This window comes from Typha angustifolia, chromosome 1 (assembly GCF_048772165.1).
Source record: "Typha angustifolia cultivar Huaian chromosome 1, ASM4877216v1, whole genome shotgun sequence".
Taxonomy (NCBI): domain Eukaryota; kingdom Viridiplantae; phylum Streptophyta; class Magnoliopsida; order Poales; family Typhaceae; genus Typha; species Typha angustifolia.
Window position 1 is genome coordinate 219,641 of NC_133239.1, and position 19,002 is coordinate 238,642.

The window sequence follows — 19,002 nt, forward strand, 5'->3', positions numbered from 1 at the left end:
AGAAGTGACGTATTCGAAGCATATGATCTCCCTTCTTTGATATCAGGATTTTTTTTTTTAAAAAAAAAAAAGCATTAATCTATAGTGATCTAGGGTTGGCTTCACAGAGCAAAAGCAGCATCTGCTTTTGGATGAGATTGTGATTCAAAATTCCCAGGCGATTGGCTGGGATTATCAAACACAAGAATAATCTTGAAATTGCTGGATATACTACCTCATACAGTAACAGTTACATAACAAGGTAGAAGCAGAGAGAGACAGAAAGACAAAAAGAGAGATGAAAGCAATACTCGCACCCCATACAAATCCTAGCTCATACAGAAAGATGATCAAATTGTTCGACATTAGTCAGCATCAACAGTTAAAAGGTCTCATCAAATTATTGTAGTGTTGTATACATCTGTCATTCCCAAAGTGTATGGAAAATTAGAGCAATCAGGCATATGTTGTCTTGCCAGACCTCTCTTGCTTCTTCACCTGCGTTATATCAATTAAACAGTATCAGCATATAAAAGCTTATAACCGACATTTGAATCCTTGCACTTGCTTAAAGACTAACAAATGTGAACTGATCATGTCCACATATCTGCTTTGCATACTTACCACTTTAAACAATGACTGGAGATTGGTTATTCCAACTGGGCATTCGCCCTTCTCATCATATTCTGCAAACTCATCTTCAGATAAATCAATGTCGAATGTAGTGCCACTCAGCTGATGAAGAATGACTAAATCATTATGAAAAAATAAAAATGGATAACAACATTACACAATAAGATTGTATGAAATGTAATCAACAGTTTAAAAAATTATGCATCATGATTGCAGATATAACATATTGTACTCCTCATAGCTCTTGTCTGGTTCTATGGAACAAAGCAGACTGGCATGGAAGTGGAAGAATTACAAACAGTAAGTGGTGGAAAGGAGACACAATTAACTCAAAGCAGTTGCTTCTGTTGTATAATGATATTGACAAAGTAAACAATACTGTGAACTTTATTTCAATACTTCAGAACTTAAGAAACAATTAGAATAACAAAAGAAAACAAAAAGCTCAACCGCAACAAGCATATAAAAGACATTCTAAAAATTTAAGTGCATCTTGGGCCAAGTACCAACGCTTTTAATGCAGGTCTCTACCTAGATAAGAATAAAAATTGCTCCTATCAGCAGAAAATCAATTGGCGGTGTTGATCTACAAGATGTGTACTGCTCATAATCATACGGAGATAAGAAATAATGGAAACACAGAAAAGATATTGTAGAAAACAAATTCCAAGATGGAACAGAGAAGGTCGTAGATTTGTTACTCCAAAAAAGATTCAAATGGAAGTGTAACAGGAAACAATAGCTGGAAGTGCTGGCTCAAGAACAAGTTTCTTATCATACAAGAGCCTCTATCATCACTATATCTTACAAGTTCTTCCATTTTGAAGCTTCTATTTAGGCAAGCCGCAGAAATGTGTCTAATATATAAGGAATTAATGAGTAGGTAAATATTTAGCTATTTCATATCTCAGAAATGTGTCCAATCAGAAGTAACTAGAATACTGGAAGGCTCTAGACAATCAAATAAAACTAATTGCAGACACAGAGAACAAAATAGGAGTTAGATATTTAACAAAATAAACATAACATTGAACTTCTACTTGGAACCTAGATATACTTACGGATTCAGCTTTCCATCCATCAGAAAAAACAAAATCGACAGGTTCAAAGCCCCTGCAGTCGAAAACCATCAATCTGGAATTTTTTCCAGCCTGACTAAGCTCAATAGTCAAAGGTTGACCCTGTCCAGGAATCATTTGAATTGTTCCATCCCTTCCACATAGCTTGCACTAAAAGAAAATCAGATATGTCACTGCCTGTTGGTATTAAATATTGGTCAATTTGAATGAGCACAAGTGATCCTGAAATAAGGAAATATGAAACCCAGCTTCCCAGGTTGATGTTGCTTTAACATAACTGTTCAAGAGGAGATATAGAATATATGAACTTTCAATTCAATGACAAAACATCAACAAGTAATAGCATTGGGAACTCAACTAGAATCATTTACTTTCGGACCAGATTTAATCATTATAATAAGAAAAGAAAAAAAATAGAAACCAAGTCCATTTGTCATGGTAATTAGAACTTTAAGAAGAAAATAATCATATCAGATCACAAAATTCTACACGTCCCTTACCAATATCGTTTTCTATTGAAATTAAGAATCTATCTTCCTCAATTCCAGTACCACACAATTGTTACATGCCTCAGCATTCAGGATAAGGCAAAACATATTGTCATTTCGAGGATAAGAAATCCCACTACTCCCCTTTAACAAGCACCCAATCAGATCATTTAAATAACAAGATACTCTGTCTCAGTATCGATTAAAATGAACAGCAATAAATTGAGAAACATCGGAAACAACCATGAACAACATTGAAGCTTAAATTAGTAGGATCTCGCATCAAAAAAGAATTGCTAAGCACCTTCTGCACCAGATTGGCTGTTCCCCTTCCATTCGGAAGAGAGACCGACTCGGAAAGAGCAACGCACGTCGTCTTCTGGCTAATCTCGCCACAATTCTCACATTTAACCTGCGCGCAACCAAAATCCCAATTACAAAAGCAAGAAAACCCTACGATTCGGACCTAAATTGGTAAAGATAACGGGAAAATCGAAGCACGGGTTCCACTACCTTAAAGTAGTAGGTGTAGTTGGGATCGTCGCAGCCTCCTCGAGGCTGGAGATTGGTAAGGTTCTCCAGTTCCGCCGTGAAGTGGAGCAAGTAGAACACCATCTCCTCCGCAAGAAAGAGAGCGAGACGAATTACGGTTAGGGTTTAGAAGGAGAGGAGGAGGCGAAGAGGGTCTGAGATTTTTTTTCTAATTTTTGGGAATAAATTTCGACAGCATCTCCAAGGACGAGATTCAACTGGACGTTGAAGAAAAGAGATGCCGTTCAGAAAGAGAGAAGGAAAAAAAAAAAGAGGGAGAGAGAGAGTGAGAAACGAGAAAGAGATGCCAAAGCCCAATACGATCCATTTGAGGCAGAAGAAAAGACAGGCTGGCCCAGTTTGGTTTGTGATGGTATAGAGTATAGTCCCACATCGAGAGAAAGAAGCAAGAGGGTAGAGGAAGAAGGTATAAAATAGGTATGAGGGGTATTGATAAAACATACTTACCTGGACGGGGTCAATGGGCGATCAAGAAGGCCCATGGCTTAGGCCCGCGGCCCACATTGCACTCAGTGGGAGCGCTGGCTTACCATCTCCCCAAGTGGGAGAGTGGACGTCATAATTTGTGGCAGCGAGGGTACGCGCACGCGCGGCCCTCACCTAATTCTAATATTAAAATTTTATTAAAGCTATTCGCCAGCATCTAATTCTAAATATTAAATATTAAATTTTAATTTTTAAAAGTAATGGGATTTTTTCTTTCCTCTTTTCTCTATAGGAAGCAGCACGTAGAGGCAAAGAATTTTCTTTTTTGCAAAAGACTCTAAGATTATTTATACTATTATAGAAATTAGAATAATCTAAGTCTTCTATTACAAATATGTATATGTATACTTCAAATCCTATCAGAATCTAGTCAGATCTATAACTACCTATATCTAATCCAACCCATTAAATTATGTATATCAGAAAATAAAGATTTATATCAGAATTAAGCAAATTTAATATTAAATAATTTATATCCGGTTACACTGCTAAATTTATGGGCACATTAAGAGTTAATCTAATTTAACATTTAAAAATTCGATTTCGTGAAATTAGGCGTCACAACAAATAATAGCTCGAGTCTTTAATTTGACAAATCAAAATTCGAGTCGACCAGCAAGTCTCAATCAATATAAGAGCGTTTTGACCGAGTACTCAAATAGAACGAAGCGTTTCTTTCGCGTGTGAGAAGGGGAGTTACGCCGCGGGCAACGTTCTTAAAGGTATTCTCTCGCCAATTTCTTCTCCCGTCTCCGTAGCTTCTTCGTTGTTAGGGTTCGTAGAGATCGGCTTTTGGAGGCTAGATCTTTGTTTCTCTCGATAGATCGGTGGTAGATCTAGGTCTCTGTTGATAGATCTTATCTTTTTCAGGGATTCGCCTTGGATTCGTGCATGCTGGTCATTACTTTTGTTGTCTGGTTTCCTGTTCGTGTGAATTTTACTAGATCTAAGATTTTCGTATTCGATTATAATCGATCTATTCGGATCGGTGAACTTTTGCTCGATCCGCATGCCTTTCCGTTGTATCTTTCAGTAAATAGCTGTTAATCATCGATAAATATCACGTATTATAATGTTCTTAGAAGACGGTAATAGTGCGACGAATCCTACATAGATCGATTGTTGAATTGTCCGCATAGAATCAAACTTCTTTTACGATTAGTAATGGAGATACGAAATTATATTTTTCTGGTACACCATATCTATTATCTGAGAATGCCTTGCACGTTGAATTATTTCCTCAGCATGCTTTGGAATTGGAGATTTTATTCTGATACATGTTTTGTTCAACTACAGGGAGAATATTGAGTACTGCTTAGCAAGCAACTATAGTATGAAAACCCTACTGTGAAGACCTATAAGGCCTCTAGTCTGTATTTTCATTGCTTAACTGAATTAAGATTTCACAGCATATTGTCATCGTATGTTTTGGTTTTCTATGATTTATGTCTAACAGACATGTTATGAGTGTCAGTATTGAGATTTCCATTCCTTTGGAGTCTTAAGAATTGAAAAGTATTTCCCCAGTAGATTAGTTAGCATAGCAGAATTGAGATGAATTGTAGCATAACATAGATGGGATTTATGATTTCTTTTTCACCATGTCTTGAAGAATGAAGACTGTGGGACCTGTTTAGCTCTTCTCATTGCCATCTGGTTCGTTGCTGTGTGGGAATATACATCTTTTAACTATATTACACGATCTTTTACATCTTTAGTCCTTGTGTCTAAACTCTAAAGTCATTCACTGGGTTCTTCTGCCAAATCATCGACATGTAAGATGATCCGTGTGTTCCATATAATTTATCTGGCATCATTTATTGAGAAGGAGAAGTTTGAAATGTATCTATGATGTACTATCCATCTTGCATAAGTAACTTTTCCCTGAAAACCTTGCATAAGCTCATTGCACTTTAATAACATTTCCTATTGTTACTCACAAATTGACTGCTAAGTTGGTTTGAAATCAGTATTTTTAGTGTGCTTCAAGTTTTAGCAAATGGATTAGCTGCAATCTTCTGAACTCTATATTGGTTGTTCTCATATTCCCCTGGGGAACAAGAATTGGATAATTATTTTCTTAAAGAAAAGATGCAGTTCTTTTTCATTTGAAAGTAGAGTAGAATTGTTGTGGCTTTGGCTTTAAGATTTTCTAGAATTGGGCTATACATTTTTGTTATTGGACAATAGATGCCTTAATGGCATAGACATGCAGAAATATGTGTCATATAGAATTGTAATTGCTATACAACTTGATGCATACCTCTGGAAGGAAAATTACAATTAAATTTAAATCAACACTTCAATTCATTCCAGTTGTTGGACAACCTATGAATATCATCTGGCTTCTATAATATTCCTATGCATTTTATTTCCTGAAATATGGAATCGACCTTTTTCCCATGTATTTTTCTCATTGCTTAAAAGTTTCATGCTGCTCCACAGACAACTGAAGCAAGATGGCTAATGGCGAAGCACCACCCAGGGGTAGTGCAGCAGCTGCTGCAGGCTTGCGGAGGCGGAGGACAGGTGGTGGCAGCAGCGCAGGAGCTGGAGCAGGTGCGAATACAATGCTCCAGTTCTACACTGATGAGGCTGCAGGGCGCAAGATGTCCCCCAATACTGTCCTTATAATGAGCATAGGGTTTATTGCTGCAGTTGCCTTTCTGCATGTGTTTGGCAAACTCTACCGAGGCCCCCAATAGTGTGGGAGATTAAAATGGTAGAGCGCCTGAAATTTAAACTTGCTTTTGTCTTTTGAGTTCAAATCCTTGATACAATAAGATCAGTGACTAGTGAGACGTAACTTTCTTGCACCACTAATTCCTACAGAATCTGCAACATACTGAACTTTAATCATACTATTTGTGACTTTAGCGTGCGTGATTTATCTGTGGTGTTCTCTGAGAGGTTTGACATGAAAATTATAGTGTGCGATTGCTCACTGGTGTGTACTTATGAGGTTTAATGAGTTTTAGAGGTCCTGAGTTTGACTATTGCTATTAAGGTCCTGCTTGTTGTGAGATATGCGAGCGATGCACGGTGAGAAGAATGTCATTGAATTGTTTAGGGAATTCGCATCAGAATACAATCATGTCAAAGTCAGCGAAGTGCTAGAAAGTATATCACAGTGGCATTGTTGTTTTATTTGGAAATTTAGAGAAGGCCAGAACAGATAGGTATTTGTCCATCATAATCATCAGAATTATTATTTTATTTACACCTTGCTAATGATAAAACTACAGGCTTTGTTTGCTTTGGGTTTAAAAATCTCTTCGAATTGATTCAGAGATCTCTAATCGGATTCAGTGACTATTTTTTTTTAATATTTAATTAAGTTTTTATTTTTAAATTTAAGATTAATTAATCGTGTTGGGAGCTGGTTCCAATTGGATGCTCAGAAATGAACGGCAGCAGTAAAGACGAGGGAATTTATCCTCCGAAGACCTTGTTAACACCAATTGAAATTTCAAAACAAAAAAGTGAAGCATTTAGAGAATAATACGACAAACTTCATTAGCTTAAGCTGCATGTACCCTCAAAAGCCCATAGGACACTCACGAATCCTTTGTCGAATCATAAATAATTGACAATCTTGTATTCAAAATTTAAGTGCTGAAACCAAAATTTTTATCAGGCAATAGTTTACATAATCCTTATTATAAAATTGCACAAGGACAAAGCTACATTCAGATGGGAGAACTATACTATATAAAATAACAGTAACAGTCAGGGAACACTATTAGATACTAAAATGAGTTAGCTAAGCCCATATTATAACATGTAAGATTTGAAACAAAATCGAAGAGAAAAATGAATCAAGAGTCATTTTGTTGTCTCTCTTTCTGTATCGACCGAAAGATCCGTGCTGCAGACTCTGTGGCTGACCTAGCATTATGAGGAACAACTTTAATGACACGAGTCTGATTGTCCTGGCTATCGGGTGAGTGCTGAGGTGGACCATCTGTTGCCGGAGTCCTAGGAAATAAAGACAATGCATCTGCCCCTTCTCTTTGGGTCATGTCCAAAGGAATGCTTGCACTGCTTCCTTGCAACTCACTGTCTTTTGATGCCTGAAATCTCCGGACACGACGTGAGAATGGGTCGCTCTTTCGGTGCGACCTGTTACAAGACATCTGAGAGTTCTGTTCAGCTTGCCCATTAGGCCGTGAAGCAGCCAATTGTGTTACCTGTTCAACTGCTGACGATGAGATAACGGAGTTCACGACTGGAACGCCATAAGATGAAAAGTAGCTTGGAGCAACTGCAGGAGCAACAGGAGGAACACCTATATTATGCGGTTGATGAGGCGGTGGAACACCGTAAGCTGAATTCATGAAGTCTCCAGCTGCTGAAGGCAGATTTAAGGGAGGACAGTTTGCATAGAAAGGAGTTATAAGACTTCCAGCTGGAGGACAAGGCCCAGTATAGGGCTTGTAAACAAGTCCTTCAGATGGTGACATAACGGGAACCAACCACTGATTCATAGGTGGGGGAAGACACCATGAATTTGGTCTACTCACAGGAGCCATGGGCTCTACCCGCGAGTTCCCAGTGTAGGGTCCATTTGCTGGAAAATAACTATGACGACTTCCATTGACTCCACTCCCGTGAGAAGGAAGAGGTTGGCTTGCTTCTGTGTTCTCCTTCGAGCAATCTGTTCTTTGTTTAGACTTCTGAGTATCATCCTCATCCTCAGTTGTCTGTGACTGAGATTTTCCATTAAATTCAGATGGCGGATTCTCAGTAGATGCTGGGAATTTCTCAAGATATGGATTGCCCTGAAGAAGCAGATCTGGGGAAGCTGCGATCAACTTCTGCACCTGTTGAAGTCAAATGCAAACTTAATTTAGAAATAGCGCTGACATTTTATTGTATTGTACAAGCTTTTTGTTCCTAGAAAAGAAGCTGGTGTTCAGGCTGACTCACCTTTATCAGTCTATGCAGCTCAAACACTTGCAATGCAAAAACCCTCTGCTGACTGTAAAGCAAAATGTTCAGAAAAGCAAGATCTTATAAAAAAAATGGAGAGGAAATAGCACAGCAATTAATGTAAAAACTAGCAGTAACTAAATCAATAAGTATATTCACCAGCTTTTCTGTGAATATGATTTGCTTCTCTAATAGAGAACTGAGCAAAGGGTCAGTACGTGGTGGAGTAACTAAAGCAGCAGCATGTAACTTTCAGAAAGGGCAACTAGGATGATCTTGGGCCAACAGCAAGCAAATAGTCCTCCAAATCAATATCCATTTGAATGATCTTGCATGCTTTGAAAAACCCTCGATAAAATTTTACTTGTGTATTTCTTAAAGAACGCAAGCATCTAATTTTGTATCTTATTGAAATGCAGCCTAATATGGAGCAAACTTTCCTAAGAAGGTGCTCATAAGGATTGAGCATGCGTTATGATTTTCTGGTAAAGCTTGTAAAAATTGTAGGTAGATGCAAACTACAATTAGAAACTCTATGGTTTAATGCAACTAAGAATTGGATCGGAAGCTCCTTTACTAATCAATGGGAAGTAAACCTCTGTCAACAAGTTAGGAAAGCATTAAATATTTGCTACCTGTAGAAATGTTAATCGCCAAAAAATGACTACAAATAGCTATCAAGATATAGTACTTACTTGACAATAGCTCTTCTTGCTTTCCAGAAATGCTTTGGACCAATTACTGCAACAACATCATCTGGAGATATCTCAAACCCTAATATAGAGTCCACCAGTGAGGACTGACACAATTTGTCCTTTCTTTCTACATCTCTTAGTTCCAGTATTCCGTTTTCCTTATTATCATCTTTCTGGTGGACACTGTTAGAAATATTTGATGTTTTATGACCATTTCTGACAGATGCCTCAGAACATAACCCATTTCTCATCCTTTCAACATTTTGATTTTCTACAACGTTAGTGTTATCCCTGTCCTCATATAGACCACCATTAGCACAAGATTCTTCATACATATTTAAACTTCCATTCCATGATTTCTCAGAGGTTCCATTCCATGATTTCTCAGAGGCTCTTTTAGGAATTTTTTTTTCCTTACAACAATAATCTTGGGTGATCGGTGATCGCTCTATAGATTTTTCTCCAGATTTTGTTCTTGATAGGGACTTCTCTTTAGCTTCTTTGATTGCTAAAATATCTGTAGGTTCCTTTTCACTACGATTTATATGAGAATTCCTTGACTTCCCATCAGAAATATTGTTTCCTTCTAAATGTCGTTCACAAGATTCCTGGCACTGTTCTGATGAATTTATCATGGAGCAGCTTTTCTGTGCACTCTCTGCACAACTGGATCTCAATTTTTCCTGCCCCATCACGACATCCTTATCACACTTTGTTGGAATATCTGCATGAACAAAAGTAGGAACTCTAAAATCCTCCTCATCACCCAACTTCTTCCTATAAGAATTGTTTGAATTGGTTTCCTTTATAAGTGGAGAACTGCATTCAGCAGCAGATTCTGTGACATGTAATTTCTTATTAATATGCTTTCCTGATTGAGTCGCTAATTCTGGTCTTGTGGCATCGCTGCTCACCCCGTTGGAGGATTGGCCATTAATCTTCTCAGAATGAGCATTTATGTGAGAATGCACAATAGATGGAGAAAGAATGCTCCTGTCGCGATCACACCCCTAAGACACAGAATGCACACATAAATAGGAAATTTTGATTTATGCTCAGAAATTGTATGAGAAAGATGAAGGGATGCTCCAGGTTGATTGACTGGATGTTATAGAACTTTGCTTATTTGATAAAAAGAAGGTGATGTCAAATGTGGAGAAGTACTAACAAAGAGAACTACAGTATAATCACGAGAAACATATAGCATCACAATGAAGCAACCAAATCGTTGCTTCAATCAAGATTCTGTAATATCACTAACACAAGTTAGTAAGGTAACTAAATGAGAGTTCACATCAACAGATTAAATTGGTGACTCATAAATTTGAGAATAGAATCAGAAATTAACTACTACAAATCATGTAAAGCAAGATTCCAGACTAACCTGACTAGAAGACCTGGAAGCGAGCATCTTGCCTGCGTTGTGCAGCGTCGGCGATGCTGTGGAATGTAACCTATGCGAAGGGATGGTGAATTGTTCATAGAGAGCCATCTTGTTCCTGGGAGGCGCTCTTGGACCTCCTTTATCTGCATCGTTCACATGAAGCCTCGGAAAAAGAGGCCCCAAGTTCTTATCCTCATAATTCCCTCCTTTCATCACCCCCCGCAAAAAACCTCACAATCTCACCCAAAAACAGTTTAAAAAATAGACTCAACCCATAACCCACAGCAAAACTCAACTAGTTTTTCCAAGATTTACGATATAAAAAATAAAAAATTCAAGGTAATTCCCCAAAATAAGAGCAACGCGCAAAACTTCCCCTTTGACTTGCAGCAATTAGCACACTTTCTTCAATACCCGCTTCGAAAAATTTCGATTTCTTGTCCAAAGACGACACGAAATCCTAACAAACAGATATTTTTTAGCAAGACCCGGTTGCCAAAATCCGATTTTTTTCCACTAAAACACTGCACGTAATAATTTTACCTCAGATTAGAAGATCTCCGTCAAAATATCCGCGATCCGCGAAGAAGGCGGCGAAGGGAATAGAAGAAAGGAAAAGAGGAGGCAAATATCGAGAGAGAGAGAGAGAGAGAGAGAGAGAGACAGAGAGAAAGAGAGAGGCAGAGGAGAACCAGTGAGGAGGCTGCGAAAGATAGATTCGGTAAAGGGCAAAAAGCGATGCTTGTTTTTGGGTATTTGGGATGCCACCGCGGATCCTAATCCACAGACTGGAATAATATATTTGATATAAAGTGCTCATTACTGGACCCCACAACCTCCCATTTCCTCTATTCCTAATTCCTTTTTTTCAAAATTAATAATATACCAAATATAAATTCCTTTTTTTCAAAATTAATAATATACCAAATATAATTTCTTACGTGTATATATATATATATATATATATATATATATGTGCGTGTGTGTTTGTGTGTCTAAAAAGACGCTTTATTTTTATATAAATATTTATGAAAATTGCAGTTTAAATTTAATCTACGGCAATAATTATAAAATACTTATCCTTATTCTTAATTATCCCTCACCTGATTTGATACATACTAGAACGAATAGGATTACATATAATTAACACAAAATTATATAATTTCTTCCAAGTGCTTCTATCCTTGATCCCAAAAATATATATTTTATAATGCTTTAATTCTGAGTCTCGTTTAGATAGACAAGGAGAATTTATTCTGAGATAAGCCTCTCTTTATTTTTATAAAAAAATCTTATCAAATATAAATTTGAAAAACAAATTAAAAGGATTTAATCGGATATCTTTATTCCAACTTTTGGCTGGGATGAAAAGTTTGGAATATTCCGCACTTTTATCACAAAGTTCAAATTTCCAGAGAATTCTAAGAAGAAGAGTGAATTACAATTTTATGTTTCATTAAATAAAAGTAGAATTATTTTGAGTCCAATCCAGGAGAAATCCTCAATTTATAATCTAATCCTAATATTTCTCTACCAAGTACCAACCCGGAGGCTTAGGAAAATTAATCGAAGAAGGTTCATAAAACTACTTCCGTACCTGCCACTTGTTTTGCCAATCCGGGTCCAACGTAGCAGCCCATAGTATTTACGAACTCATCATTCATCATTCATCATTCATCATCCATCCCATTCGTGGTTCATCTACAGGGATTTTTCATACCAAAACCATGGACGTAAAAGAGCTTCTATTTGTTTTTTCTTTGTTTGTTGGGAAATTTTTAAAAATAATAATCATGATTCACAATATTAAGATGAAGCTGAGAAAAATGCAGAAGTAATGCAATGTTTGAGGATGATTATGACTTGGTTTTTAAATTTATTAGTTTGACCATCTTCTAATATTGATTCTTATTAAAGCATCATATAGACATTTTCTTTTATATATATATATATATATATATATTTTATATATATTTTGGCAGTGGGTGGCAAATTTATAAACCAACTCATTTAATTGTTTAATTGACTTTGTCTTAGCCAGAGACAATATAATAATTAAAATGGATAAAACATCTGATTCATGAATATTTGCCAAAGCATCAAATAAAGAATATTTAGTTAACTTTAGTAATACTAGGAAACTAATGAAATGGAAATTGAGTAGTCAATTTAGAGAGGTGAAAAACACACTGCAGAATTATGAATAAGAACAAAGTAAGGAGTTGAAATATAAATTATTCCTATATTATTTGTCCTGACTAAATAACTTAAATAATATTTATAGAGTAAAAATAAACGAGCTATTCAAGCTCGAGCTTAAATTTAGCATGGCTTGAACTTATCTTAAGACTCGATTTAAATTTCGGTTGTTTATACTTTGGTATAAAATATCAATCCATGATAAACCACCCTGTGAAAAAAAATATATAAAGCCCATTTTTTAGGCCCAAATTTAATAATGTGTGGCCCATATTGAAAGGTCTTCTAAGGCTCCAACCCAAGATTAAGCCCAATTCAAATAATAATAATAATAATAATAATAATATAAAACCTGAGAGGAAGACAAACCCCATCCCACCACCGACCACTATTCCACACAAACAACTTGCAGTTTTCTATTCAGAAGCAGGATTCAAGAATCAAGAATCAAGTTAGGATTCCCATTATTATCTTAATCTTCTTTTATGGTGGCTCTAACTGCATCGATCTGCTAGCTACACTTGGGCATGTCAATAACTTTATCCACATTCCAATAAAAGAAAAAGAAAAAAATAAAGATCGTCACGTCCATTTCTTTCTACTGAGACTTCCAACTTGCTCTCCTTCCTCGTATTACATCTATTTCCCCGCATGGGGAAATTCAATATTTAAATGAGAAGAAAAAAAAACAAAAGTACGTACAATTAACGTGTTATTGATTTTTAAATCCATAACATCCAAAATTTACCCACAATCCTTTTATCCAATTCTTCTCTTACAATAAATATAGTAAGCTCTGGATCGGACCAAAACAAGAAGAATGCCCTTGGCTTTGGGGCAACTCAATGTGGTACCCGTCTATAGAAAAGGAATTAGCACCCTAGTAGGGGGACTTGAAGGGCTTTGCATGAGAAAAATGTCACATTATATATATATATATATAGGGTTTTAAAGGGATAAAAAGAAGGAGCATATATGATATATATATATATATATATATATATAATTCATCAATCAAAAAGGTTAATAAAATTTTTCTTCTCCTTTTTTGGTGCTTGGGAAGTAAGTCAAAATGAGGATTCTTTGAGGAAGTGATCAACACCCATGGGCATGATGTGGGTTAAGGTTTTGGTTTGGGAGATCGAAGAAGGTGTGCATGGGATTATTAGTGGAGATGGAGTTAAACCTAGCAGTCGTAATCCCTAGGGTTTCCAAGGCTCTGACCTCTGTTTTGAGGAACTTGATGTAGTTGGCAGCTTCATCGAGCATTGATGCAGTGTCCATCCTACTCCCTCCGGGGACCAACTTTTGTAGTACTCGTAGCCTCTCGCTGATCCTCTCCCTCCTATGCCTCGCAGCTACTGTTTGTGGATCGCTTGATATCCTCACATTCTTCCTCTTTGGCTTCTCCACGACTCCTCCCTCCTCCCCTAGAATGCTCACCGGCCTCATCGCCGCAGCCCTGTAGATCATCTCCTTCACCTGCGCAATCGCCTCCCTGTCCGGCTCGTATGATCTGACCACTTCGCGCCGCAACAGTTCTGTGCTCGAAGACGCGACACTCTTGTCGAACTTTGGCCTCTTCGTGATGGCGGTCGAAGAATCATCCGATTGGAGGAGTTTCTTCTTCTTTTTCTTCTTCTTCTCCTCCTCCTCCTCCTCCACCATCATCATCATTGCATGCTGCGCCTTCTTTGAGCTGTTAGAGCTGTCAGGCCTTTCTTTCCTGGGCTCGTGCTGTGATGATAGGTCCGGATTCGAAGAGCTTTGGGACGCGTCTTCTTCCCAGTTCTCGCAATTCAAGTTGGCTATGCCAGCGAGGAAATTATCCGGTGCGATAGGCATGTGTGGATCGATAGGATCCACAGCAGGCTTGCTGATAGATGATGGTAAGGAAGTGCACAATTGAGAAGAGAGATCATCCACCCATGTAATACCCGATCCCGATCTATCGAGAGTCGAGTCGGCGGCGTCCGCCAACTTGGTCGTGTCGTTGATCGAACCCCAAGAGGGGTGATCAGTTAGCATTTCCACCATATCAAGCTCAACAGCTTTCCCACTAAGAGTGCCATAGCAGTCGTTGGGCAACGAGAAATTATCATACTGGTTGCTCCACACGCATGTCGGAATGGAAATCTCACTTGCAAGAGCTGTTAGACTATCCCAACCCAAACTATCCATTGCAGCACTGCTCTACAAGCCTAAGTAAGTTTAAAAAAAAGGAGGAGGAGAAGAAAAAAAAAATCAACACGACCTTCAGATTCTAATATTTCTAATTTTTCTTGTGTAATAGGATAGAACAAGGAGGGGTGAATCATAATACCTTAGCAAGATACTGAGAAGACGAAACTATTTTATTAGTGCACTCCAAATAAGAGAGACTGCATTAAGGTAGCTAGCTAGCTTTCATGGCTTTAAATCCACAGAGAAGAAGGAAAAAGAGCTCATAAACTCTTCTACCTAGATCTCTCCGCCTTTGGGTTGGGTTGGCTTGGATTGGAACTATGCTCTCTTTGTACCGTGGACGCAGCTGCTAGAAAGTGAACTTATAAAGAGGGAGGGAAGAAGAGATGGTCCTTTCTGATAGTTGCATAACAATTCTTTATTTATTTCTTCTTCTTCTTCTTTCTAACGGGTTAGCTGTGCTGGATCTTTTGAAAGATAAAGTTATTCTTTTCTTCTTTTCCTGGGGGCATTTTGCTGATGAGAGAGGACTCAGGCAAGTGGGTATCATTTTTTTTTTTTAGATTCAAGAAAAAAAAAAAAGTGGGTAGCATTTTTCGAGAGTACTCCCGAGGAGGATACATCTATTTTGGTTTTGGTTGCATCTGGTGTTCATTTCCCTATGCTGCAGTAGAAGCTAGATAACCACCCTCTCTTGTCCATTAAGTATATTAATTGGCGATGGCTCTATCCATATCTGCATCTAATATAGATAGAGTACTTATATATCTTCATTCTTCTAGGCTATATTTGCATTAATTCTAGAGGTGCAGTATTTGATGTGACACTTCAAAATACAAGCAATACTTATGTATGTGATGTATTTATTAGAATAAGTACACAGAGACTCCACGTAGTATATATATACGTGTCTCATGATATAATATAAATTTAGTGGTTTTGGACAAGATAAGATAAGAAGAATTAATAGCAACCAGAGATTGTTGAGAGAAATGTATATGCTTTTTGGCACAAAAGGCAACAAAACAAAAGGGTGCTGAAATTTTAATTTAATTTGGAGTGCGAACAGTAAAGCAGAATACGATATCAAAATATACATTGTTATCTAAATAATGGAGACAGCATCATCATCATCTATCTTTTCTTAATCACAAGAGATCGATCAGCTACAGTAAGACTCAAAACTCAAAAGGCATGAGAGAGAGAGAGAGAGAGAGAGAGAGTTGCTAATGTTTGACCTACCAACTTGAATTGACATCAATAAATTTATTTTCTAAGAATTAATGTCAAGATTTTTGGTCAGAAAGCAATAATTTAAAAATAAAAAAAAAGGTCAGACGTCCCCATAAAAGCTACAGGTCAGATGGTTTAATCATCTTGGTTACAGGTTTAGGTCCATGCATGCATCTGAAGACTCAAGAGCATCTAGGAATAACGTACAATAATAAGAGTTCATTTCATATGAAAAATAAGAAGGAAAGCTTTCTCTGCCCAGATTTGAGATCAGTTTGTGGGGTTTTCCATGATGCTATGGACATTCATATACTAATGGTCCAGACATCCAGTGCACCTAAAAATAAAAATAACTCACAGGACAATGGAGTCAGGAACAAGGTACAGTGCAACTTGCTCCCCATTAGATAATCTCCTTTTGTATCATTTTGTTCCAATTTTTGTAATGCATGCATATGGTTAATATTATTAACTTACCATGATTAATAACAACGCTTCTCCTTTATCTGTATAGATATAAATATATATATCTAATTTTGAAATAATTCGAGAAACCCAACATAAATAACTATGATAGATAGATAGATATATATATATATATATATATAAGTAAACTAATGGAAGAAGTAATCCCAGCCCAGGTTTCAAACATTAGTTTCTACGAACAAGAAGGCCAAATGGCGAGCAAGTTGGAGGAAACGTCCTGATGAGTTAGTTTATGATACCAACCAACCAACGGCAACGGCAAACGGCAAACGGCAACGGCAACGGCACCGCATTGTATGTGTTAGTGTTACGTCAGGAGTAGTAGTTGATAATTTGCTTTTGCTGCATCGGGGGGTTTGTAGGGAATCGGCGGCAAATCGATGGACGTCCGCCCACTTGGAGGAGACAGCCGGAATTCGGGGAAAAGAGCCTGTAACCGAAGGCGTAAAAAAACTCGCAATATCTCGAGCCGGCCCCACGTCGAAACCGGGACCACCCGATCTCTGCCAGTCAACAAACCCTCCCCGTCCGTCTACAAAGCGGATTAATTTAAAAGTCTCGGTATTTCACTATAAAGATGATGACGACGTTTAGTTATAAAACATTAACTCATTCAGTTTATAAAACTCCTCAATCTCACTGTTGTTACTATAATCTATATCCTTTTCTTTTAACAAAATAACCCATATTTTTATGTGCTAGCCTAGCTTATTATAATTCATACCCTTTTTTTAAAAAAAAAAAAAAAAAGAAAAAGCTCGTAGATACAAGTTCTACATGACCTAATATATAAATGAATGATCATTTGATATAAGCTTGACACTTGGATGTTTGAGCAACATAGCACCATAGTAAGAATAAAATATTAAGCCCTAGTGAATAAATAAAATACGACAACAGCACAATCATAATAAGTACACATAAACAAAAGGTCCGTCGTAATACGACAGTTGTAAGTACACAACCCTATGAAATCTAAAAAAGTGGAGAAGAATCTTGGATTCGATGAATAAGATGAGACGACGGAAGGTTTGAAGCCACAACTCTACCATCGAAGAAAGCTAGTGAGACTAACTGCACTTGTGGGTCCAAAGGAAATTTGACCACAGTCGATCGATTGCGGATGCAATGTCGAGGACCTATACTAGTAGTAGGAGCTGGCAGATGGGGAAGGCAGAGACCACAGAAGCTACGAGTAGTGGACAATGAGGGGAGAGGGCTTTAGTTGTAAAGAGAGAGGGGAGAGTAATATGTAAAAAATCACACATATGAGGGTGAGGGCGATCGAGAAACGAGGATGGTGAAGTGGCACGATAGTTACGATGATAAGGTGAAGAAAGGAGATGAGACCAAAAGGAAGATGAAAAAGGAGGTAAAGAGGGAGACAGAAGTAAAAAAGGAGAAAAAAAAATGCAAAAAAAGGAAAATGAAATTTTCTCTTCCCTAATCGCTCGGGCTAGCAGAGGAGAGGGGAACAATTCATCGAGGACCAAGATAACTCTCTACAAGATACCAAAAGACCTAATGCCAACCCTAGATAGGGCTAAAACCTTACCGATTTCATTGTTTTAAATTTGACGAAAATTTATTGTATTAGATCAGAAAAACATCTCAAACAACATCTACATTTGTATTAAATTGATAATAATAAAACTATTATTCCGATGTGTCGGTAATGAAAGGTATTGAGGTTATTAATGAAACCTAGATATTAAGAGAAAAAAAACATTAACAAAATATAAATGTGATTATCTCTGTATATTGTTGATGTAAAGTTTGAAGTAAAAAAGTAAATATTGGAGAAATTGTCAAGTGGGCCTTCCCTAGGATTTGGATGGCAGTGACCATCATCATTGAATTGGTGAGCGTCTGCAGGAAAAGTGCAAAGCACTGAAAAGTACATGACACGGTGACATTCACTGTACCTAAGATCACATTTTATTATTATCAAAACTATAAGGTCTTGTCAACATCAACCCAGGATATTCTACAGTGCCTTTTAAGGTGTCTAAACCACCTTATTAATATACTCTTTCACTAATTATCCATTCTTCATTTTTATTCTCTTTCTTTCATGTTTTTCACTTCGCCATAGATTAAAAAAAAGAAAAATTTGAGGATAACTGAACTTTCAACTTCTCATTATAAAATGATGCCTCGGCTACTAAAATATTGACCAAGGTACTATTTCTATGTCAAGATCTGCATAAGTTCCAGAGTTTTTCCCTTTCAAAATTCAAGGAATTGTCTGCACTTGGGAATTAATCTTCTTACATTTTAAATGTAATAGTTAATGTAATAGTTGAGAGTGGATCAACTTTGCTAGTAACCGAGGAAGTCGAAGCATTGGTTTTGAAATATAGAGGTTTCCATTTTATATATATAGTTAGTTGGATATATAGGAAGGGAGCAGGGACCTCATAGGACAATCTCTTGGCTATCATAATGGGATATATGACTAGTTATATATATATATATATATAGCTATAAATTGTCATTAAAAAAAAACGAGAGAGTTAAAATATTCCAAATATGTTGCCTTGGAACGTCAACGTGGCCATTCCTAGGACTCGAATGGTAATGGTCATGGTTGAATAAGTTAGCATCTCTTAAAGATTTGCCAATCAATGGAAAAGTACATTATTTGATGACATGCAGTGTACCTAAGATGG

General features: G+C 37.1%; 4 protein-coding genes and 1 non-coding gene across 8 annotated transcripts; 2 read left to right on the forward strand and 3 right to left on the reverse strand.

Moving 5' to 3' along the window:
- Window positions 1–187: 187 nt before the first annotated feature.
- LOC140760597 (uncharacterized) lies at window positions 188–3,003 on the reverse strand. The gene is made up of 5 exons (XM_073097623.1): window positions 2,693–3,003; window positions 2,484–2,591; window positions 1,674–1,841; window positions 604–714; window positions 188–477 (listed from the first exon to the last, which is right to left on the reverse strand). Exons 1-5 carry the CDS (start codon window positions 2,792–2,794, stop codon window positions 436–438), a joined length of 531 nt encoding a protein of 176 aa, XP_072953724.1. The 5' UTR covers window positions 2,795–3,003; the 3' UTR covers window positions 188–435.
- Window positions 3,004–3,170: 167 nt separating this feature from the next.
- LOC140767830 (U1 spliceosomal RNA) lies at window positions 3,171–3,330 on the forward strand. The gene has a single exon (XR_012105626.1). It is a non-coding gene; the product is annotated as a U1 spliceosomal RNA (small nuclear RNA).
- A 477-nt stretch (window positions 3,331–3,807) lies between these two features.
- Window positions 3,808–6,100, forward strand: LOC140766592 (protein transport protein Sec61 subunit beta-like). 3 transcript variants are annotated; one of them, XM_073106020.1, is made up of 2 exons: window positions 3,808–3,939; window positions 5,663–6,023. In XM_073106020.1, exon 2 carries the CDS (start codon window positions 5,677–5,679, stop codon window positions 5,920–5,922), a length of 246 nt encoding a protein of 81 aa, XP_072962121.1. In that variant the 5' UTR covers window positions 3,808–3,939; window positions 5,663–5,676; the 3' UTR covers window positions 5,923–6,023. The 3 variants fall into 3 exon arrangements, with proteins under 3 accessions (XP_072962121.1, XP_072962128.1, XP_072962137.1); XM_073106027.1 differs by having other exon boundaries at window positions 3,901–4,057; window positions 5,663–6,100; XM_073106036.1 differs by lacking the exon at window positions 3,808–3,939 and adding an exon at window positions 3,987–4,114 and having other exon boundaries at window positions 5,663–6,100.
- Window positions 6,101–6,905: 805 nt separating this feature from the next.
- Window positions 6,906–10,991, reverse strand: LOC140759164 (protein HEADING DATE 3B). Its single transcript, XM_073095654.1, has 5 exons — window positions 10,772–10,991; window positions 10,229–10,688; window positions 8,845–9,854; window positions 8,147–8,198; window positions 6,906–8,040 (listed from the first exon to the last, which is right to left on the reverse strand). The coding sequence occupies exons 2-5, from the start codon at window positions 10,439–10,441 to the stop codon at window positions 7,036–7,038; spliced, it is 2,280 nt and encodes a 759-aa protein (XP_072951755.1). The 5' UTR covers window positions 10,442–10,688; window positions 10,772–10,991; the 3' UTR covers window positions 6,906–7,035.
- A 2,486-nt stretch (window positions 10,992–13,477) lies between these two features.
- On the reverse strand, window positions 13,478–15,003 carry LOC140759173 (uncharacterized). 2 transcript variants are annotated; one of them, XM_073095660.1, is made up of 2 exons: window positions 14,751–15,003; window positions 13,478–14,628 (listed from the first exon to the last, which is right to left on the reverse strand). In XM_073095660.1, exon 2 carries the CDS (start codon window positions 14,606–14,608, stop codon window positions 13,523–13,525), a length of 1,086 nt encoding a protein of 361 aa, XP_072951761.1. In that variant the 5' UTR covers window positions 14,609–14,628; window positions 14,751–15,003; the 3' UTR covers window positions 13,478–13,522. The 2 variants fall into 2 exon arrangements, with proteins under 2 accessions (XP_072951761.1, XP_072951766.1); XM_073095665.1 differs by having other exon boundaries at window positions 14,888–14,973.
- Window positions 15,004–19,002: the final 3,999 nt, after the last annotated feature.